Source organism: Bos mutus, chromosome 10 (assembly GCF_027580195.1).
Source record: "Bos mutus isolate GX-2022 chromosome 10, NWIPB_WYAK_1.1, whole genome shotgun sequence".
NCBI classification, from domain to species: Eukaryota; Metazoa; Chordata; class Mammalia; order Artiodactyla; family Bovidae; genus Bos; species Bos mutus.
In genome coordinates, this window is record NC_091626.1 from 97019753 (window position 1) to 97040910 (window position 21158).

At 44.1% G+C, this 21158-nt stretch overlaps 1 protein-coding gene across 1 annotated transcript in view; it reads left to right on the forward strand.

Moving 5' to 3' along the window:
- Positions 1 to 12392: 12392 nt before the first annotated feature.
- SPTLC2 (serine palmitoyltransferase long chain base subunit 2) overlaps positions 12393 to 21158 on the forward strand; it is a 100732-nt gene continuing 91966 nt past the window's right edge. Inside the window, exon 1 of the mRNA XM_070378445.1 lies at positions 12393 to 12651. Within this exon, the coding sequence (XP_070234546.1) occupies positions 12520 to 12651 (132 nt within the window). The 5' untranslated portion in view covers positions 12393 to 12519. The remainder of the gene's footprint in view (positions 12652 to 21158) is intronic.

The window sequence follows — 21158 nt, forward strand, 5'->3', positions numbered from 1 at the left end:
TTTCTGAATGTTAAGCTTTAAGCCAACTTTTTCACTCTCCACTTTCATTTTCATCAAGAGGCTTTTTAGTTCCTCTTCACTTTCTGCCATAAGGGTGGTATCATCTGCATATCTGAGGTTATTGATATTTCTCCCGGCAATCTTGATTCCAGCTTGTGCTTCTTCCAGACACTCATTTTAATCAAACATAAATTTGGGGTAAATTTTGGAGGTTAGATTTGATGAAGAGACAGTATCTAGAACCCATATGTCATTAACGTTGCCTAAAAGTGTTGAGAGTCTCCTAAGCATTCCTACCTTTCACTTCTTGTCATTATGTTTAACATGAGCAGTATAAGGGACATCTGTTGCTTATGTATGCCCAACACCCCTTTTTCTGCTAAGAGCACCCATCTCTTCCATTTGGAAAACTATTGTTCTCTCATTCTTAGATTCTGTGGCTCAGAATTGGAGGAGTGGGTGGGCACAAGATTCATGCCTGACCAATCAACTTACCATCTGCCTGAGACATGTGACCTGAGCTGGGCCAGTGGGAGCTTCACTAGGAATCTCAGTGAGACCCCGAAAAAGAGGCATTCTCTCTCAGTTGAGATTTTAAAGCCGGTGGAAGGCAAGCTTGCCAGCCAGCCGTGCGCCATCTTTACCATCGCATGGTGGCCCCCTATCCGGGAATGAAGCCAACTCAGAGAGACACTAAACCAGAGATGGAGACAGATTCTTGATCACAACAGATCCAGTCAGATCTACTCTACCTCTTGTCTTTTTGGTTATGTGAGCCAAACCTCCTCTATGCTTAATCGAACTTGAACTCAGTTTCAAAACTCGCAAGGCAGAGTCTTGAGTAATACCACCACCATCATCATAATTGTTATCTGCAGCACCACCCCTCCTTCCTGGAGCCAGAAGCAAAAGTCCACATCCTGAAGCAGAGCCACAGATGATCAGAATAATCAGAGGACCAAGTGCCCTTGGGAAATGCAGGGGTGCAGTGCAGGTGTGGCGGTTGAGTAGGACAGAGGAGACACTGGCAGAGAAGTGCTTCTAGAGCAGAGGAGACACAAGGCAGAGTTCTACCACTAAGAGACAGGCTGCAGCTCCCTGCTCCCCGAAATCTCATGTCTCATTTCCGAGTTCTGACTGTAAACGCCTTGTAGCGTGGGTGCTCAGTTGCTCAGTTGTTTGACTCTTTGTGACCCCACATACACTTTTTGGTTGGTTGTGTGCCACCACCCCCGTGGACCAATGTGACCCAGACTCAGCCAGTCAGATACTCTCTCCCATGACTGACTCAGGTAAGTGACTCAAGGATGGAAGAGCTCATCAGAGCTCATTTATTTCAGTGGTGGTGCGCTCACCAGCTTCTGTCACAAACCCTTGCTAAGGCCCATGCTGCCTAGACCTCTGGCTCTCCTCTGGCTCTCCTCTGGCTCCTGAGTTTTTCGAAGCCTGGTCCCCCAGTCTTCAGCCAGATCTCTAAGCTGCAGATAACCTTCCAATGAATTTCCACCTGTGCAAGTCAGTTCAGTTCCATTCAGTTTAGTCTCTCAGTCACATCTGACTCTTTGAGACCCCATGGACTGCAGCATGCCAGGCCTCCCTGTCCATCACCAACTGCCAGAGTTTATTCAAACTCATGTCCATTGAGTTGGTGATGCCACCCAACCATCTCATCTTCTGTCATCCCTGTCTCCTCCTGCCTTCAATCTTTCCCAGCTTCGGAGTCTGTTCAAATGAGTCAGCTCTTTGCATCAGGTGGCCAAAGTATTGGAGTTTTAGCTTCAACATCAGTCCTTCCAATGAACACCCAGGACCGATTTCCCTTAGGTTGGACTGGTTGGATCTCCTTGCAGTCCAAGGGACTCTCAAGAGTCTTCTCCAACACCACAGTTCAAAAGCATCAATTCTTCAGCGCTCAGCTTTCTTCATAGTGCAACTCTTACATCCATGCATGACTACCGGAAAAACCATAACCTTGACTAGACGGACCTTTGTTGGCAAAGTAATGTCTCTGCTTTTTAATATGCTGTCTAGGCTGGTCATAACTTTTCTTCCAAGGAGCAAGCATCTTTTAATTTCATGGCTGCAGTCACCATCTGCAGTAATTTTGGAGCCTCCAAAAATAAAGTCTCTCACTGTTTCCACAGTGCAAGTCAGGCAGCATTAACTTGTGTTGCATGCAAACGAGACACCTCTTTGACAGTGCAGGCCAGCTGCTCCTCCAATGATATAGCCTAGTTTCTCTTACTTTATTTCTCTTCCTAGGCTACGTCCTGCATGGCCCTTTATAATGTGCTTTACTGGAAGCCTCCTCCAAACAATTGTTATTTGTCGTTTTCATTCTCATTCCTTGTAGTGGATAATGATAGGCTTGTTCTTTCCCTGCAGTGAATCCTCCTTCTCTGTAACTGATTCCTCACCTCCAACAGCTTGAACTTGGGCTTTGGCCATCACTGATTGCTCAAGCATTAGATATCTTATGCTGGGCCAATCAGAGTTCTGTCTCCTAGGAGTTTATAAACATAACCTGCTGCTAAGTCACTTCAGTCGTATCCGACTCTGCGTGACCCCATAGACATCAGCCCACCAGGCTCCCCCGTCCCTGGGATTCTCCAGGCAAGAACACTGGAGTGGGTTGCCATTTCCTTCTCCAATGCATGAAAGTGAAAAAGTGAAAGTGAAGTCGCTCAGTCGACTCCGACTCTTAGCGACCCCATGGACTGCAGCCCACCAGGCTCCTCCATCCATGGGATTTTCCAGGCAAGAGTACTGGAGTGGGGTGCCATTGCCTTCTCCAAAACATAACCTAGGGAATGTGAAAGTTGTAAGCGACTACAGTTAAACCTCAGAAGTGATGTTCTAGGGGAAAGGTCTATAGTTTTCTGTTGCTAAGGTTTGGGATTTTTTTCTGGGTCCCAACATTTACCTATCTTGAGGAGAGATCTAATAAATATACACTTCTTGATTGTTGTTGTTCAGTCGCTCAGTGGTGTCCGACTATTTATGATCCCATGGACTGCAGCACCCCAGGCTTCCCTGTCCTCTACCATTTCCCAGAGCTTGCTCAAACTCATGTCCATTGAGTCAGTGATTATCAGGGAATGTTTAACAGGAGGATTCCTACGTGCTGTTTCTCACAGTCCTTTGTTTCATTTTAAGTGGAACAGCACGCTGCCCCCAGGAACTGAGGTCATTATGTGACACACGCTTGAATCTCCTTTAGTAAAAATTCTGTTTATGACAAAACTGCTTAGTCTCGATCCCCTTTCTTGAGATATGGATTGTCTCCTTATCTTGTGACCATTATTAATCTCTTGTTCCCTTGGTAACAGTTGCTGTACATTTGGTTTTCTGATCTTTATCATTGTTGAAAGAAACTTCTTGTACCACAGGCTTTATATACTCACAGAGAAATCATTAAAACACCTTCGCTCCATCAGAGCTTGGCTCCCCGTGTCTATCTTTCTCTCTCTCTCTCTCGGGCTGATTGTTTGGAGCACAGAGATCCGTCTTGGTAAACCAGGGAGTATCAGCCTCTCTCTTTCACTTTGTTATCATCGCCTCTGGACCACCAGGTCCCTGTGCATTAAAGGACCCCAACAAGTGGCGCCCCAGAACAGGGACTCTGGTACACGTGCATTTTGGTCGGAGGGACTCGGGACTTATTGAGGTCAGGACCTATTGAGGTCGGTAAGTACTAAGACATGGGTCAAACAGCTGGAAAGCCCCATCATTTCTCTACTTTACTTCACCATTTGTTTAACGCTCAGAGACTTTTGGTTTCGTGCTAATGAATAGAGGCTTGCTTTCAAACAGTGGTTAAATGTAATCCTTGGTTCCCTGATAAATGCAGTTTTGATTTAGAAATCTGGCACCGGGTCAAAGAAAATGTTGAATGAGCCACCAAGAAAGGAAAAAATATTCCAATTGATTTCTAGCCCTCACAATATTCAACAACAGACAAAACACTTATTGCATGAATATGAATGAGATGATAAAACTTTACAAAAGGGCCTAATTAGAACAACATAAAATATTTCAAAATTTTCTTACTAGCCCTGCCCCGGCTGTTCCAAATGCTCCTCCTCTACTAACAGGCGCAACTGCAAAAGTCTCTCCTTTGTTAAAACCTAATGAAAGTTATACTAATTTTTTAGCTAGATTAGAAACTGCTATTTCCCATACTGTAATCAGAGAAGAAACCAAGAAACAGCTAGAGAAATTACTTGCTTTCAGATTACTTGCTTATGAAACTGCAAATCAGAAATGTCAGAGAGCTATGGCTACAATTCTTGAGACTGGGACTATTACTGATTATTTAAAGGCTTGTCACAATCTAGGATCAGAAACTCAAAAGATACAAAGGCTAACTGAAACAATGGCTACTACCTTTAAAAAGGGAAATGAAAGATGCTTTACATGTGGAGATAAAAACCATTTAAAAAGAGACTGCCCTAAGAAGGCTAATAAAAACCCTCTAAGAATTCACCCTCGCTACCTTAGAGGAATGCATTGGGCCAAAGACTGTAAATCTAAATTTGATATTGAAGGAAAACCTATTCCAAGAAACTCCAAACAGGGGACTCCCCAGGTCCCCTACAACAAAAACCAGGGGCAAATTCTATCTTTTACCGCAAACCCTCAACATCCGGCAATGCTGCCATCAATATACCAGCCCCAAGTGATTTTTTTCCTTTACCCTCAAGCAGTCCCTTCTAGAGTACCTACCGGACTTTTTGGACCCCTGCCCCCACAAACCTGCAGTCTTTTATTTGGCTGATCTAATTTGGCTTCTAAAAGAATCACTGTTCACCCTAGAATAATTGATTCAAATTATAAAGGAGAGATTCAAATTATGATGTCATGTCAGATTCTATGGCAATTCAAAAAGGGGGACAAAATTGTGCAGTTACTTCTTTTGCCTTCAGTTCAGTTCAGTTCAGTTGCTCAGTCGTGTCTAACTCTTTGCAACCCCATGAACTGCAGCATGCCAGGCCTCCCTGTCCATCACCAACCCCCGGAATTCACTCAAACTCACGTCCATCGAGTCGGTGATGCCATCCAGCCATCTCATCCTCTGTTGTCCCCTTCTCCTCCTGCCCCCAATCCCTCCCAGCATCAGAGTCTTTGCCAATGAGTCAACTCTTCGCATGAGGTGGCCGAAGTACTGGAGTTTACATTTCTATTAACTCCTCTAATAATGTATGGACAGGCAGATTCGGCAGCACAGATCAAAAACAATCCTTATGGACATCATTGGTATCTGACTATGCCCAACTAAATATAAATATCAAAATTAATGGTAAAAGATTTTCTGGTCTCCTTGACACTGGATCTGGTATTACTATTATTTCCAAACACTTATGGCCCAAATCCTGGCCTATACAAAAAATCTCTTACCGAACTGCAGAAATTTCTCAAACCAAAATACAAGAAGTTTATCAAAATGTTCAAATCTACCCATATAAAGGACCCCAACAGGTCATGCCGTCCAACCATCTCGTCCTCTGTCATCCCCTTCTCCTCCTGCCTTCAATCTTTCCCAGCATCAGGGTCTTTTCTAATGAGTCAGCTCTTCGCATCAGGTGGCCAAAGTAATGGAGCTCAGCTTCAGCATCAATCCTTCTAATGAATATTCAGGATTGATTTCCTATAGGATTGACTGGTTTGATGTCCTTGCAGTCCAGGGGACTCTCAAGAACCTTCTCCAACACCACAGTTCAAAAGCATCAGTTCTTTGGCCTTCTTTATGGTCCAACTTTCACATCCGTACATGACTACTGGAAAAAACGATACCTTTGACTATACCGACCTTTGTTGGTAATGTCTCTGTTTTTTAATACACTGTCAAGGTTTGTTATAGCCTTTCTTCAAGGAGCAAGCATCTTTTAATTTCATGGCTTCAGTCACCATCTGCAGTGATTTTGGAGTCCAAAAAAATAAAATCTGCCACTGTTTCCTTTGTTTCCCCATCTATTTCCCATGAAGTGATGGGACCAGATGCCATGATCTTAGTTTTTTGAATGTTGGAGTTTTGAGCCAGGTTTTTCACTCTCCTCTTTCACCTTCATCAAGAGGCTCTTTAGTCCCTCTTTGGTTTCTGCCGTAAGGTTGATGTCATCTGCATATCTGAGGTTATTGATATTTCTCCCAGCAATCTTGATTCCAGCTTGTGCTTCATCCAGCCCAGCATTTCGCATGATGTATTCTGCATATAAGGGACTTCCCTGGTGGCTCAGACAGTTAAGCGTCTGTCTACAGTGTGGGAGACCCAGGTTCCATCCCTGGGTCGGGAAGAATGGAGAAGGAAATGGCAATCCACTCCAGTACTATTGCCTGGAAAATCCCATGGACAGAGGAGCTTGGTAGGCTACATACAGTCCATGGGGTCGCAAAGAGTCGGACATGACTGAGTGACTTTACTTACTTTACTTACTCTGCATGTAAGTTAAATAAGCAGGGTGATAATATACAGCCTTGACATACTCCTTTCCCAATTTGGAACCAGTCCATTGTTCCATGCCTGGTTCTAACTAATCTACATATAGATTTCTCAGGAGGCAGGTAAGATGGTCTGGTATTCCCATCTCTTGAAGAATTTTCCACAGTTTGTTGTGTTCCACACAGTGAAAGGCTTTAGTGTGGTCCATGAAGCAGAAGTAGATGTTTTACTGGAATTCTCTTGCTTTTTATATGATCCAGTGGATGTTGGCAATTTCATCTCTGGTTCTTCTGCCTTTTCTAAATCAGCTTGAACATCTGGAAGTTCTCAATTCACACACTGTTGAAGCCTCGCTTGAAGAATTTTGAGCACTACTTTACTAGCGTGTGAAACGAGTGCAATTATGCAGTAGTTTGAATATTCTTTGGCATTGCCTTTCTTTGGGATTAGAGTGAAAACTGACCTTTTCCAGTCCTATGGCCACTGCTGAGTTTTCCAAATTTGCTGGCATATTGAGTGCAGCATTTTCACAGCGTCATCTTTTAAGATTTGAAATAGCTCAGCGGGAATTCCATCACCTCCATTAGCTTTGCTTGTAGTGATGGTTCCTAAGGCCCACTTGACTTCACACTCTAGGATGTCTGACTCTAGGTGAGTGATCACACTATCGTGGTTATCTGAGTCATTAAGATCTCTTTTGTACAGTTCTTCTGTGTATTCTTGCCACCTCTTCTTAATATCTTCTGCTTCTGTTAGGTCCATACCTTCTGATTAAGTTTTCTAACATTGGCTTTGTTGTTTAGTTGCTCAGTTGTGTCGATTCTTTTGCCACCCCATGGACTGTAGCCCCAGCAGGCTCCTCTGTCCATGAGATTTCCTAGGCAAAAATATTGGAGTGAGTTGCCATTTCCTTCTCCAGGGGATCTTCCCGACTGAGGTGTTGGACCCAGGGATCAAACCCATATCCCCTGTCCTTGTCTTCTGCATTGCAGGTAAATTCTTTACCGCTGAGCCACCAGGGAGGGCCCCTTATCTGCAGTCAAAACAACCTTAATTCATAATCTCCATGTGATATAAGGCTCCTTGGAGGTAGGACCAGGTTTTCATTCATTCATCCATTTATTCATTGATAAACCATTTATTGGACATTTACTGTGTTTCAGGCACTGTGGTAGGCGCTTAGCACACAAAGATAAATTAGACAAATACCTGAATTCAAGGAGCCTGCTCTCTGTCTAGTTTGGGTGTAAATGTCTTCAGTCAATCATTCATTCATTTAACAAATCGTTCATTTATTTTAATGAACTAATTGTCACCAGCACTTATTTACATGACAGGCCCGAGTACTAAATGCTTTTCTTTTTTTTTTCTTTATATTATACTCCAAAATATGTTGTCAAAATCAAAATTAATAAAATATCTAAAAAATTTTGGAAGACAATTTTAATGGAAATGTATTTAAAATTTTTGAAAAATATCCTATTACCTTGAACATCCATCTACAGGGAAAGGTTTTCCTAGGCTCTGGCTACATGACCACTGGTGAACTGGATCCAAGGTGAAAAACTAATTGAACGATCCAGCCAGTCTGTTTTGCTAGGGCGGTTTAATACATCCCAGTGTCAGGACTAGTACTTCTAGTTCCCCACTCTGCATACAAGCATACAAATGAGTCATGATGCGTTGTGCCCAGGCAGTTTTCAGATTTTTCTGATAATCAGAAATATAGGCAAATACAGATGGAAAGCAAACACAGTAGCTTCAGAGTCAATGTAAGTGGATGTCCTGTTGTATTTTTTGAGTTAGATTTAGTAATATTTACATTCAATAGTTTCGGGTGACCATCTTGACACCTTTAAACAAATTTATTTTCTTCTAGATAAAAAAACAAACAAACAAAGTCTAATGTAATGGGTTTTAGTTGGACCATTAAGCAAGAAAATTGCAAAGAAGATTTAATCATCATATCCTAGTATAATATACATAAACCTTGACTGGTTTGCTCATTCCTGGAAGTCAGCCTCAGGACAGTATCTTAAGAATAGGACTAAGAGGCCAGTAGCAACAGATTAATTTCAAATAAATTGCGTAGTAGTGCTAGAAACTAATGAAACTCTAACTAAATGCTTTTCTTGTTTAATTCTCATAACAACTCTATGAGATATGTCCCAATTTGCAGATGAAGGAACTGAGTCACAGAGAGGTTGTGAGGCTTTGCCAAAGTCACAAAACTAGGTGCTGGAGATGGGTCTCCAATCCTGTCTGACTACAGGGCTCTTGCTTCTAATCATTGTGTAACCTCCTTGTCAAAATAAAGAATCCCAAAGCACTGTATCATATATTTACAGAGGTGTGTATAAAGTTCACAGGGAAGAAAGTGACTAAGTTGGCTAGGAGGTTGGAGTTCAAAAAAGGTTTCACAGCAGAAGAGATCTGAGCAATCTTGGAGGATAAAAGAGTTGTATAGAACTCTTGCATGGCGCCTTGCATAGAACTTTGCATATAAACTCAATAAAATAATGATAAGGCTGCTTAAGCCTCTGGAAGCAGTGGTTTTGCTGTTTGCATAGAGGCTAGGGGTGTTTCCTACTGCCTTCTGAGGCATGCTTTTTGTGATTTAGCAATGGTGGGCATGATCATTAGATCCTTTATGTATTATTTCATGCTTCCCTGGTGGCTCAGTGGTGAAGAAGCTGCCTGCCAATACAGGAGACTCAGGAGAATACAGGGTTCAATCCCTGGGTGGGGAAAATCCCCTGGAGAAAGAAATGGCAGTACATTCCAGTATTCTTGCCTGGGGGAGCCTAAGGACAGAGAGGCCTAGTGGGCTCTAGTCCATGCGGTTACAAAGAGTGAGACATGACTTAGTGAGTAAACAACAACAGTAATGACAAAATCATTTATGCTCAAAAAAACTTTGTGAAATAAGTAGTATGGGTATCAGCTTTGGGAGATGGGTGAGGAAAAAAAGACTGATGTTGGATGACTTGGTGACTATGTGGCACACATGGTGAGTAAGTGGCAGAACAAGACAAGGACCTGGTGTCTTACCCTCTGGAAGGCGGGACTGACTAGCAGGATTCCTTAATCTAGCCAGATTCCTTAACCTTTACTCTCCTGTTCTAGGCTTTGCTGTTTCCAACCTCTATACCTGAGCTTCTGAAGGGTCCCTCTTCTAGGAACCCCTACTCCTTCCTCCTCATTTGCAGCTCTCCCAATTCTACTCATCTTTCAAGATCAAGCTCCCTTGACTTCTCTGGTGGTCCAGTGGTTAGGAGTTCACCTGCCAATGTGGGCAACACAGCTTTGATCCCTGGTCTGGGAAGACGCTCCCACACTCTAGCCACCTGATGCAGAGTCCACTCACTGGACAAGACCCTTATTCTGGGAAAGATTGAGGGCAGGAGAAGGGGGTGACAGAGGATGAGACGGTTGGATGGTATCACTGATTCAATGGATATGAATTTGAGAAAACTTCAGGAGAGAGTGAAGGACAGGGAAGCCTATCACGCTGTAATCCATGGGGTTGCAAAGAGTTGGACATGACTTAGTCACTGAACAACAACAACTGGGAGGGTTCCACATGCCCTGGGGCAACTGGGCCCATAGGCTACAACTGACAAGCCTGCATGCCCTAGAGCCTGTGCTCTGCAACAAGAGAAGTGAGATGAAGTGAAAGTCGCTCAGTCATGTCCAACTCTTTGGGACCTCATGGACTGTACAGTCCATACAATTTTCCAGGCCAGAATATTGGAGTAGGCAGCCTTTCCCTTCTCCAGGGGATCTTCCCAACCCAGGGATCGAACCCAGGTCTTCTGCATTGCAGGCGGATTCTTACCCTCTAAGCCAAAAGGGAAGCCCAAGAATACTGGAGTGGGTAGTCTATCCCTTCTCCCGCAGATATACCCAACCCAGGAATTGAATTGGGGTCTCCTGCATTGCAGGTGGATTCTTTATCAGCTGAGCTATCAGGGAAGCCAGAAGCCCAGGCACTGTAACTAGAGAGTAGCCCCTGTTCACCACAACTAGAAAAAGCCCAAGGAGGTAATGAAGACCCAGCACAGCCAAAAATAAAAATTAAAAAATAGAACTACCATGTTGTTCAGTCGCTAAGTCATATCTGACTTTGCAATTCCATGGACTGTAGCATGCCAGGCTTCCTTGTCCTTCACTATCTCCTGGAATTTGCTCAAACTCATGTCCATTGAGTTGGTGATGCCATCCAATAACCTCATTCTCTGTCGCCCTTTCTCTTCCTGCCTTCAATCTTTCCCAGCATCAGGGTCTTTTCCAGTGAGTCAGCTCATCACATCAGGAGGCCAGAGTGTTGGAGCTTTAGCTTCAGCATCAGTCCTTCCAATGAGTATTCAGGGTTGATTTGCTTCAGGATTGACTGGTTTGATCTCCTTGCTGTCCAAGGGACTCTCAAGAGTCTTTCTGAGCACCACAATTTTAAAGTATCAATTCTTTGGTGCTCAGTTGTCTTTATGGTCCAACTTTGCTCACAAAAGTCTGTATAGTCAAAGCTATGGTTTTTCCAGTAGTCATGTACAGATGTGAGCGTTGGACCATAAAGAACCACCATATGACCCAGCAACTCCACTCATGGTTATATATCTAAACAAACAAAAGATATATGCACCCCAATGTTCATTAAAAAAGAAAGATCAAGCTCACTCCACATCTTCCTCCCAAGCCTTCTCCAGGTTCATTCAGCCCACTGTCTAAGCCCCAATTAAACCCCTTACCCCTGCTTCCAATCAGATTCCTGCCCTGAAAACTTCCTATATAGAAAGTCTAGACTTGTCACAGCCAACCAGCCTTCCTCATCAGAACTCCTGTTACCTAATCACTCCAGCCTTTGGTCAGACTTTCATTTTTGTTTACTTCACGTATGTACATCTTTTCTCTTGTAGAATGTGAAAGGAATACCATAAACTTTTTTTGGAATCATACATGTATTGACCTCCCTGGTAGCTCCGTCGGTAAAGAAACTGCTTACAGTGCAGGAGACTTGGGTTCGATCCCAGGGTCAGGAAGATCCCCCAGAGAAGGAAATGGCAAGCCACTCCAGTATGATTGCCTGGAAAAATCCCATGGACAGAGGGTTCTGGTAGGCTACAGTCCATGGGGTCGCAAGAGTCCAACACGATTTAGTGACTAAACCACCATTTCCTCTCTAATAACTATGGGGATATAGATAAAAATAGGTGAAAAACAATGTATATAAATATATATAAAATGCTTCTAATATAAGTATTGTGATAGGTGCAAGGTGCAAAATGGCTCATTAATAGAATTCTTGCAATGAGTCTATTAAGCAGGAAGTATTCACTCCATTTTAAAGAATCAGGTTTAGCTTCTGGTTACTGGCAGACCTGGAACAAAACCAAGTTTCTTGACTCTCTGTACAAAAGAAATTGTACAGAAAACCCTGAAACTGAACAGATGTGAAGGGCAAAGAGACATGTGAATTATTACTTAAACTGTGTTACTTAGGATGAGCATTGAAGAATGGTGAGGCAATGTCAAAAAAAAAAAAAAAGGTATCGTGTAAAGAAAGAATTAGCTAATTAAATAGAAGGCTGGGACTCAAACCGAGCACTTCCCCGGAGGCAAAGGCAGAGAGGGCGCCACCAGTCCAGGAGAACCGGGAACCCGCTCTAGAGACTTGGGCTCAGCCCAGCTCCCAGGTCCAAGCTGTCCCCCTCCAACAAACCCTCCTGACACACCCGCGGAACCGCGTCGTTCTAGCCCGTGACTGGCCAAGCGGAGCGAGGGTCCGCCTCCTCCCCCGCTCTTGATTGGCCAGCGGCCCCCTCGGGCGCACGCCACTCTTGAGCGCTCCCCCCTGCCGGGTCTCGAGCTCCCGGGGGCCCCGCCTTGGGCGCGCCGCAGGCTTCGGCGGGAGTGGGCCCCGCCCCCGCGTGACGGCCCCGCAGGGAAGCGGCGGCGGCGTGCAGCCATTTCCGGTTTCGGGGAGGCGGGAGGGACGCAGAGCGGGACTTCGGGGCGGCCGCTCCGTCGGCCGCCGCCTACAGAGAGCGTCTGCCTGTAGCCGCCTGGGTGCCGCCGGGACGATGCGGCCGGATCCCGGAGGCTGCTGCTGCCGCCGTCGCCCGGTGCGGGCAAACAGCTGCGTGGCGAACGGGGAGGTGCGGAACGGGTACGTGAGGAGCAGCGCCGCGGCCGCCGCAGCCGCTGCCGGCCAGGTACGGAGGGACCGGGCGGCCGGGGACCTGGGGGCCCGGTGCCCGCGAGCCGGCGCCTGTGAGGAGAGGCGGCGGGGAGGTCGCAGTGACCGTCCGCGGGGCTCAGGGGTGCCGGCGGCCGCGTCCTGGCGCTGACCCGGCCTTTCCGCGGCCCGGAGGCTCAAGGGCGGCCGCTGGGGCTCCCCTGTGTCTCTGCGCCTGAGGTCTTCCCCCACCTCACCCCACACCACCCGGGAGGTCTGGCTCTGCTTCTGCTCCCCGATCCCGCCAGAAGTGGGTGCTGCCACCCTGGGGAGGCAGGGAGTGCCCCCTGCCCCTCGGAGCCTGGGAGCGTCCACTGGTGGGCTCTTGGTTTTTTTGTTTTTTGTTTTTTTCCCCTCCGGAGGCTCCCTCCTCTAGCCCTTTCAGGTGGTTTTGCTTCCTCCTAGAAGCTCTGAAGCCCTCCAGGGAAAACCACATTTAGAATCCTCAGGAGGCAAAGAAAAGTTAGGAGGTGGTACCAGTTGGAAACGCACCCAATCTCTTCCTTACCCCTTTCTGCAAAGCAAGACTTTGGACCACAAACCTGGCAGTGAACCCAGTCCAGAGGCTTAAAAGCACTATGGTCTTGGTCCTAAAAGCACGATGGTCTTGGTCCTAGGTGAGAATCTCCCCTCCCCCATCCCCCCCCATCGCCCCCGCCCCATCCCGGGCTCCAGGTTGAATCAGGTGGTCCTTTTGACCCTTTTGCAGGAGTGCTATCACGCAAGGGGATTTTTTTGCCTTGTGATGACTTGTGATGAGGGAAGTCCAGGTGTGTCAGCAGTAAAGAATCCCCCTGCCAATGCAGGAGACGCGGGCTCCATCCCTAGGTGAGGAAGATCCCCTGGAGAAGGAAATGGCAACCAACACCGGCAGTATTCTTGCCAAGATAGTCTCTTGGACAGAGGAGCTGGGAGGGCTAACAGTCCATGGGGTCGCAAAGAGTCAGAGGAGACTGAGCCCAAACGCACAACTTGCAATGAGTCTGTCTACTAATTCACCAAGGCTGAGTCACCAACCAAGCCCTGGCATTTCTGAAATATTTTGAAAAGTTCCGAATTCAAAGCAGTAATGACTGTCAACTTTACAGTTCTGTGGACTGATAGGTATACTGAAATGTGTTTTTAAAGAGAAGCTGGTTAAAAAGATCAAAGGTCAGTGTTGGTGGAAGAGTGTTGTGATATTTGCGGTTGACTTTAATACTGGTAAATCTCATTAAGAAATTAAGGAAATTTTTTTTTTTTTTTCAGAAGTAGTCTGTTCCCCATAGCAGGAAATGTGCCTGTTGTAATTTGGTATTACCATAAATATGTGCCAGCCTTCTCCCCCAATCGGTAAATACAATAGATAGGTCTGATACTGTCTGGCATGAAACAGAAAATAGGTGTTTCTCCGGGTCTTGTTGAGATATTAAGTCTGTAACAGTTAGAGGGGAAATACTTAAAAGAGTCTTGGCCTCCCCTGAAGTTTTAAGGCATTCTGCTACTGCTGCTAAGTCGCTTCAGTCGTGTCCGACTCTGTGCGACCCCATAGACAGGCAGCCCACCAGGCTCCCCCGTCCTTGGGATTCTCCAGGCAAGAACACTGGAGTGGGTTGCCATTTCCTTCTCCAATGAATGAAAATGAAAAATGAAAGTGAAGTTGCTCAGTCATGTCCAACTCTTAGCGACCCCATGGACTGCAGCCTACCAGGCTCCTCCATCCATGGGATTTTCCAGGCAAGAGTACTGGAGTGGGTTGCCATTGCCTTCTCCATACACAGACTCAAAAAAGTTTTGTTTCCATTTTTGAAGCAATAATTGTGTGAGACAGGAAGTGATAAGAATCAGCTCATTATAAGCCCATTGAAAAAGTTGTTTTCCTAGCAATGGCTAATAAGATAAAATTGTTGTGTTACAGACGAACAGGGAAACCTAATGGTGGAAATCGGAAAATACATTGCAGGCCAACAAGTGCATTATGGTATTTAAGAGTGAGGAGGAAATCAAGAGAAAGATGTTCACACGTTAGAGGTGCTTTGTGTTTAAGTGCTCTTTTCACTTAACATACTTGTGTTTGGAGTTAGTATTCATAGTAAATAAGATTTTTCCGTCCCATAATCCTGAATTGTTTAGCACTGGTGGACATGACATTTCTTCAGAGATTGCTGACTGATACACTGAAGAAATATTAAGCTGCTGAAATGAAATTTAAAATCTATATAATTGGGAAACTTGACTTTTTCTAATATATCTTAGTGAAAAATTTCACTCAAGACACACAGGTGGTATTTGGAAGAATGGTTTGGTGGAGTGCCCAAAGAATACTAGGGGCTGCACTATTCCTTCTAGAAAACAATTTCTCGTGAGTCTTTTTTTTTTTTTAAGACAAAAACTTTAGGTATTAACTTTTATACTAATAGGAGGACTTGGCTGTGGGGTGTTGTTTTTCCCACTTTGTTTTTTTCTTAAGCAAAAGAAATTTCATGAGAGCAAGAATATCTTTAAAATATTTTTTAGAGTTGTGTTTGTTTTAACTGAAGGGATGTGCTGTGGTGCCCCAGAGCACTCTAGAGTTTCTGGGGGAAATATGGCAAATTATACCATAAAAATACACCTAAGATGTTAAGTGCACAGACTTGCGTCTTGCTTTTACTAAAAAGAGAATGTAATGTGGTTTTTAAATCTGAGATAGAAGTTCATTTCCTCACATATTCCACTTTTTTGTTTTTGTGCCATGCCCTGAGTCATGTGGAATCCTAGTTCCCTGACCAGGAATCGACCTGAGCCCCCTGCATTGGAAGCATGGAATGTAAAAAACCACTGGACAGTCAGGGACGTCCCTCATTTGTCTTTAATGAACAGAAGAGAAGTTAGAAACTTCTAAGATCCCTCTACGCTCTCAGGAGTCTACGTTGCTGTGTTTGAAGGGATGAATGTGTATGCTGGCCTCTTTGTTGGATTTGGGTTTAGAGTTTAAGTAAATATCAGTAGATGCTGTGGTAGAAAGGGCAGTATGAAACAATCAGATATTATTGTTTGGTTTTGTGTTCTGTTTTCCAATTTTTTTTTCCCCTGTGGTAAAATACACGTAACATAAAATTTACCGTCTTAACCATTTGTAAGTGTCCAGTTCAATGGACTTAATTCACGGTGTCCTGCAACCATCCATACCACCCATCTCCATAACTCTTTTCATCATGTAAATCTGAAACTCTACCCATTAAACAGTATCTTCACATTCTCTCCTCCTTCCAGTCCCTGGTAACCACCATTCCACGTTCCACTTTTTTGTCTTTTGGTGACTGGTTTTTTTTTTTTTTTTTAGCATAGCATCCTCATGATTCACGTATGTTGTAGCATGTATCAGAATTTCGTTCCTTTTTAAAGCCCAAATAATATTCCGTTGTGTGTATATATACCACATTTTGCATAGCCATACACCTGTCAGTGTACACTCCAGTTGCTTCCATGTTGCAGTTGTTGTGAATAATGCCGCTGTCAGCCAATAACTCTTAAACTATGCCTTCAGTTCTTTCTGGTATGTACGTAGACGTGAAATTGTTGGATCATATGGTATGTTTAATGTTTTTGAGGAAACATGCTACTGTTTGCGGAGAAGGCAATGGCACCCCACTCCAGTACTCTTGCCTGGAAAATCCCATGGATGGAGGAGCCTGGTGGGCTGCAGTCCATGGGGTCTCTAGGAGTTGGACATGACTGAGCGACTTCACTTTCACTTTTCACTTTCATGCATTGGAGAAGGAAATGGCAACCCACTCCAGTGTTCTTGCCTGGAGAATCCCAGGGACGGGGGAGCCTGGTGGGCTGCCGTCATGGGGTCACACAGAGTCGGACACGATTGAAGTGACTCAGCAGCAGCAGCAGCAGCTACTGTTTGACACGGTGGCTGTACCACTTCACCTTTCCATCAACAGTGCGCAAGGGTTCCAGTTTCTCCACGTGCTCACCAACACTTGTTATTTTCTGTTTGTTTTTTTTCTCTTAACCGTAGCTATGAGATTTATAGGAGAAAAATATGTATGTATCTACACCCACTCCTATGTAATTTCCTAAGTGATAAAAGTCCTGGAAGCATCTTTTGTTCTAATATTTGGTCTTCCACCTCCAGTTTCTGACTCAGTTTCACATTTCCTGGATAATAGAAACATCTTTTGTTCTAATGAGCTGACTCTTATTTGGCTCCTGAATGTGAGCCCCGCTCACGAAAAAAAGACCAAGTCATGATTAGAAGCTTGGGATTTGGGACTTCCCTGGTGGTCCAGTGGTTAAACATCTGCCTTGTAATGCACAGGACACGGGTTCAGTCCCTGGTCGGGGAACTAAGGTGCTATATGCAAAGGAGTGACTGAGTCCCAGCACTGCGACGGGGTCCAAACGCCACTGCCACGACTAAGACCCGATGCAGCCAAAAATAATAAAACCAGAAAAGAAGCTTGGAATTGTCAGCCCCACCCCCAGTTCTCCAGATAGGGGAGAGAGGCTGGAAATGGAGTTAATGATCAATCATGCCTGCGTGATGATGCCTTTATAAAAGTCCAGAGAGGACTGGGTTCAGAGAGCTGCTGGGTTGCTGACCACGTGGAGGGGCTGGGACAGCAGCGCACCTGGGAGCTTTGTGCCCCTCCCCACATTCCTTGCCTGCCTCTCTCTTCCATCTATATCCTTTGTTATCATCTCCTTTTATAACACACTGGTAAACAGTGAGGAAACAGTCTTCCTGGGATCTGTGAGCTGCTCTAGTGAATTAACCAAACACAAGGAAGGGATCCCCAGAGCCTCTGATTGGTCAGAAGCACAGGTGATAGCCTGGACTTGATACTGGCATGTGAAGTTGGGGGTGGAGCAGGGCAGGCTTGTCGGACCGAACTCTTCCCTGTGGGATCTGATGCTCTCTCCTGGTAGTGTAGAAGCGAGTTAAATTGTAGGACACCTACACTTGAAACTAACAGCATTGTAAATTAGCGATATTCTTCAGTTTTTTTAAAAAAGGGAAAAAATTGCAGGACACCCAGCTGTGTCAAAGTATTGCTTGGTGGTATGTAGCAGCCCCCCTCCCCACTGGTCCCCCCCATCCCCCCGCACACACATGTGGTCAGAAGTGTTAGTGGTATGGCAGTGTGAGAATTAAGGAGAGATATCACAGGAAAATTAGGTTTTTTTTCTGTACAGTAGCCATCCTTAAAGGTGTAGACATTACTGTTTTTTAATGACGATGGTAGATAAGAGTTTTCACAAGGAAGAGAAGCGGTAATTTTTCTTCTCTGCCATTCAGAGGGAGTGAGAGAAGAGAGTCAAGATTTTTTGAGGTAAAGGGTGGCAGTTAGTATTAGGGAAGCTTTGAAAGAGAATTGGGAGCTTTGGCAGAATTAAGAGCTGGAAGGAACCTTAGGGGTTTATGTAATTCAGTCCCTTTATCTATTTGTAGGACTTTATTAAAACTATATCATTAAAACTAATCTTGATAGATGATTCTATCCTATTTTTAAAGACCTCTAGAGGTTTTGCAGGAAATTTTCTTAGCAGCAATTTGGAGTGTTCAGTGATCTTAATTACCAAGAGTTTATTACTGTGGATTTAACATTTGGTTAAATAAATGCCATATTTTGGTTGCCCCTGAAATGTAGTACTGTTGGTTTCTACTTTTAAAGCTCCTTGTTAACATTACATTTTTTCTGTCTTCCATTTCTTTGAAGAACTTTTGAGATTTATTTACACATTTAACTTTCCTAAATTAGTTAACAATATAGAAGAAAAAAATGATCTGCCTTTGAGAGAGTTTGAATCTAAGTTTTTTCCCATTCAGTATCAGTTCAGTCGCTCAGTCGTGTCCAACTCTTTGCGACCCCATGCACCGCAGCATGCCAGGCTTCCCTGTCCATCACCAGCCCATTAGGAATAGTTTTATGAGATATTAGAAGAATGACACAGCCTTCTAGCTACCCCAGTAAATAAGATTTTATCTTAAGGAATTGGCGCACAAGTTATGTTCTTAATGTAAGTAATAAGATAAATAAAGTAGAAAGAACAAGGTACTGGTTTTGCTACTTAGAAGAAGGCAAATGAATAACTAATGAAAGGTGGTTTACTAAGTAGCTACTAGCTTTTGTTTCCACTGAGAGGAAACAGTACCTGGGAAAAGAAGTTGGTTATGACACAGGAACTGGAGGAGTAGCTAGAATGGTGAATATACCTGTTTAGGTTTTACAGGGCCTGATGAGACATCAGAAGACCTCAAAGCTTTGCAGAAATAATGTAACTGTTTACAACTCATGGGATTAGATGTTTGTTTCAAGTGCTTTTTGTTCCAAGAGGAAGGACATTTCAAGTCTTACTAGTTGGATCTGAAAGATTCCAGAGTCATTTGAGGAACTTAGGAATTCTCGTTAATAAAAAGTCTTGGGAAATGAGACCAGTATTTAACATATACATCACTGTATTCTTCTTTTCCCCGTACCTCCCCCCCCACAACGGTATTCTTAATATAGTATCTTAGAACTTGGGAATTCAGGGCAGGCAGGCTTGCCCATTTTTTAAGGTTGGCCTAGGTGGCCTAGAAACTTCATGGTGTTCTGAGCAAGTAGTTAATTGGTTGAGATTCAATTAGATTCCATTTTTGAAAGAAAGAAGCAGTGTTTATTGGCAGAATAGGCAATTGAGAGGGATGGGTAGAGGCTGTGTTCGCATTCTGAGTGGGTGTGCCTTACTTGATTAAATACGTGGTTTGTGGCCTCAAAAGCCAGTTGCCTTCTGAATTGCTTCTAAGAAGACTTGTATAATATAATTTGTAATTTGTGACTTAATGTGAATTAAGCAAATAAACCCTTTACTCTTGCCTGATTCAAGCTCAGAAAATTTATTGTAACATTTGTCTTTAAGACTACCTTCAAGACCCATTATGAAGATTAAAGTGGTGATTTTTCCTTTTGTTTTAAAATAGTTTTTCCTTCTGACTGTAGAAATAATACATGTGTACTGTAAGACCCTAAAGGGCTGGGACCCTGTGTTGGGGGCTCATTTTCGAATGTGATCTGTTGTAAATCAGTCTGCTGTTTTCTGGTATTTCTAAGTAGAGTAAAAAGTATGCAGTTATACTGAGACTATGCATGTGATCCAGTGTTACTCTATACGTTGAGGTTGGGGAAAATATTCAACGATTTTTATGATTTAGAAAGCTTTAGAAACTACAGATAAAGTACTGACCAGTCCAGTGTGGTGGTTTTGAATTATTCTAAATAATAAGCCTCTTTCTGCTTAATAAGTAAGCCCCTTCAGCAAACATCTCAGCTTTTACTATTTGAATTGTGCCTGGTTTGTGATAGGAACTAAGGAGATCTTAGTTGAAGGAATGAAGGGGTGGTGGCTGAAGCCATGGAAGTTGGTAAAGTAGATAGAAAAGGGCATTAAGCAAGCAGAGGAAGCACCATGGATGTAATATTGGGGAATCCTAGTGTTCTTGGGAGAAGATACACATGCACACACACACCACTGTTGAAGAAGGTTGATTGGGAGGGAAGAGAAGTGTTGGGAAGTGGTGTGAGAAAGCCCAAGGAAATGGAGGGTGTTTCAGTAAGGAGGGGTAAGCAACAAGCTTGGTGGTGAGAAACTAAGGATAATAATAGCCATAAGGGGCTTCCCTGGTGGCTCAGCGTTGCAGAGTCCCCCTGCCGATGCAGGAGACACAGGTTTGATCCGTGGTCTGGGAAGATCCCACATGCCGAGAAGCAACTAAGCTTCCGTGCGCCACAACTGCTGCTGAGCCTGTGCTCTAGAGCCCAGGAGCCACAGCTGCTGAAGCCTGCGGGCCCTAGAGCCTGTGCTCCGCAACAAGAGAAGCCCCTGCAGTGAGAAGTCCGCACACCACAGCGACGAGTAACCATGCTTGCCACACCTAGAGAAGAGCCCGTGCAGCAGCAAAGACCCAGCACAGCCAAAAGTAAATTTAAAAAATTTTTAAAGTGATAGTAATAGGTACCATTTACTGTGGTCAGAGCCTCTTCCGGCTTTTTTACCTATCTGATCTTCATAAGAGCTTGGGTAAGTGAATATTATCTCCATTTTACAAGTAAGACTGAATTCCAGACCATTTAAATAACTGGCCCAGGTACTAAGTTAACAAGACCAGGTTGCGTTCAGTTTTGTCTTAATCTGTTATGCCACTGGATTTGACAATTCACAACTTAAATTAATTTTTGAGGACTTTGGGTATTAGGAATGACAATAGATTTCATCTCCTGAGAGTTGGTTATAGAGGCTGATCTTTCTTTGGATTTTTCCTGAAATGAGCTAGCCTCTCACTACTGCCTACCACACATACTAGAAAAAATAGTTTGGAGCTTTACTCCCATCACACAAGCTATGCCTCACTCTGAACATATATTTCCAAAAGTGTCCTCTTTCTTTTGGCAGGCACATTTAGAAAAGAAGGGAATCCACATTTTTTTCCTTGCCATTAGGATAAGTTCCTGATTTTTTGTGAAGTTACCT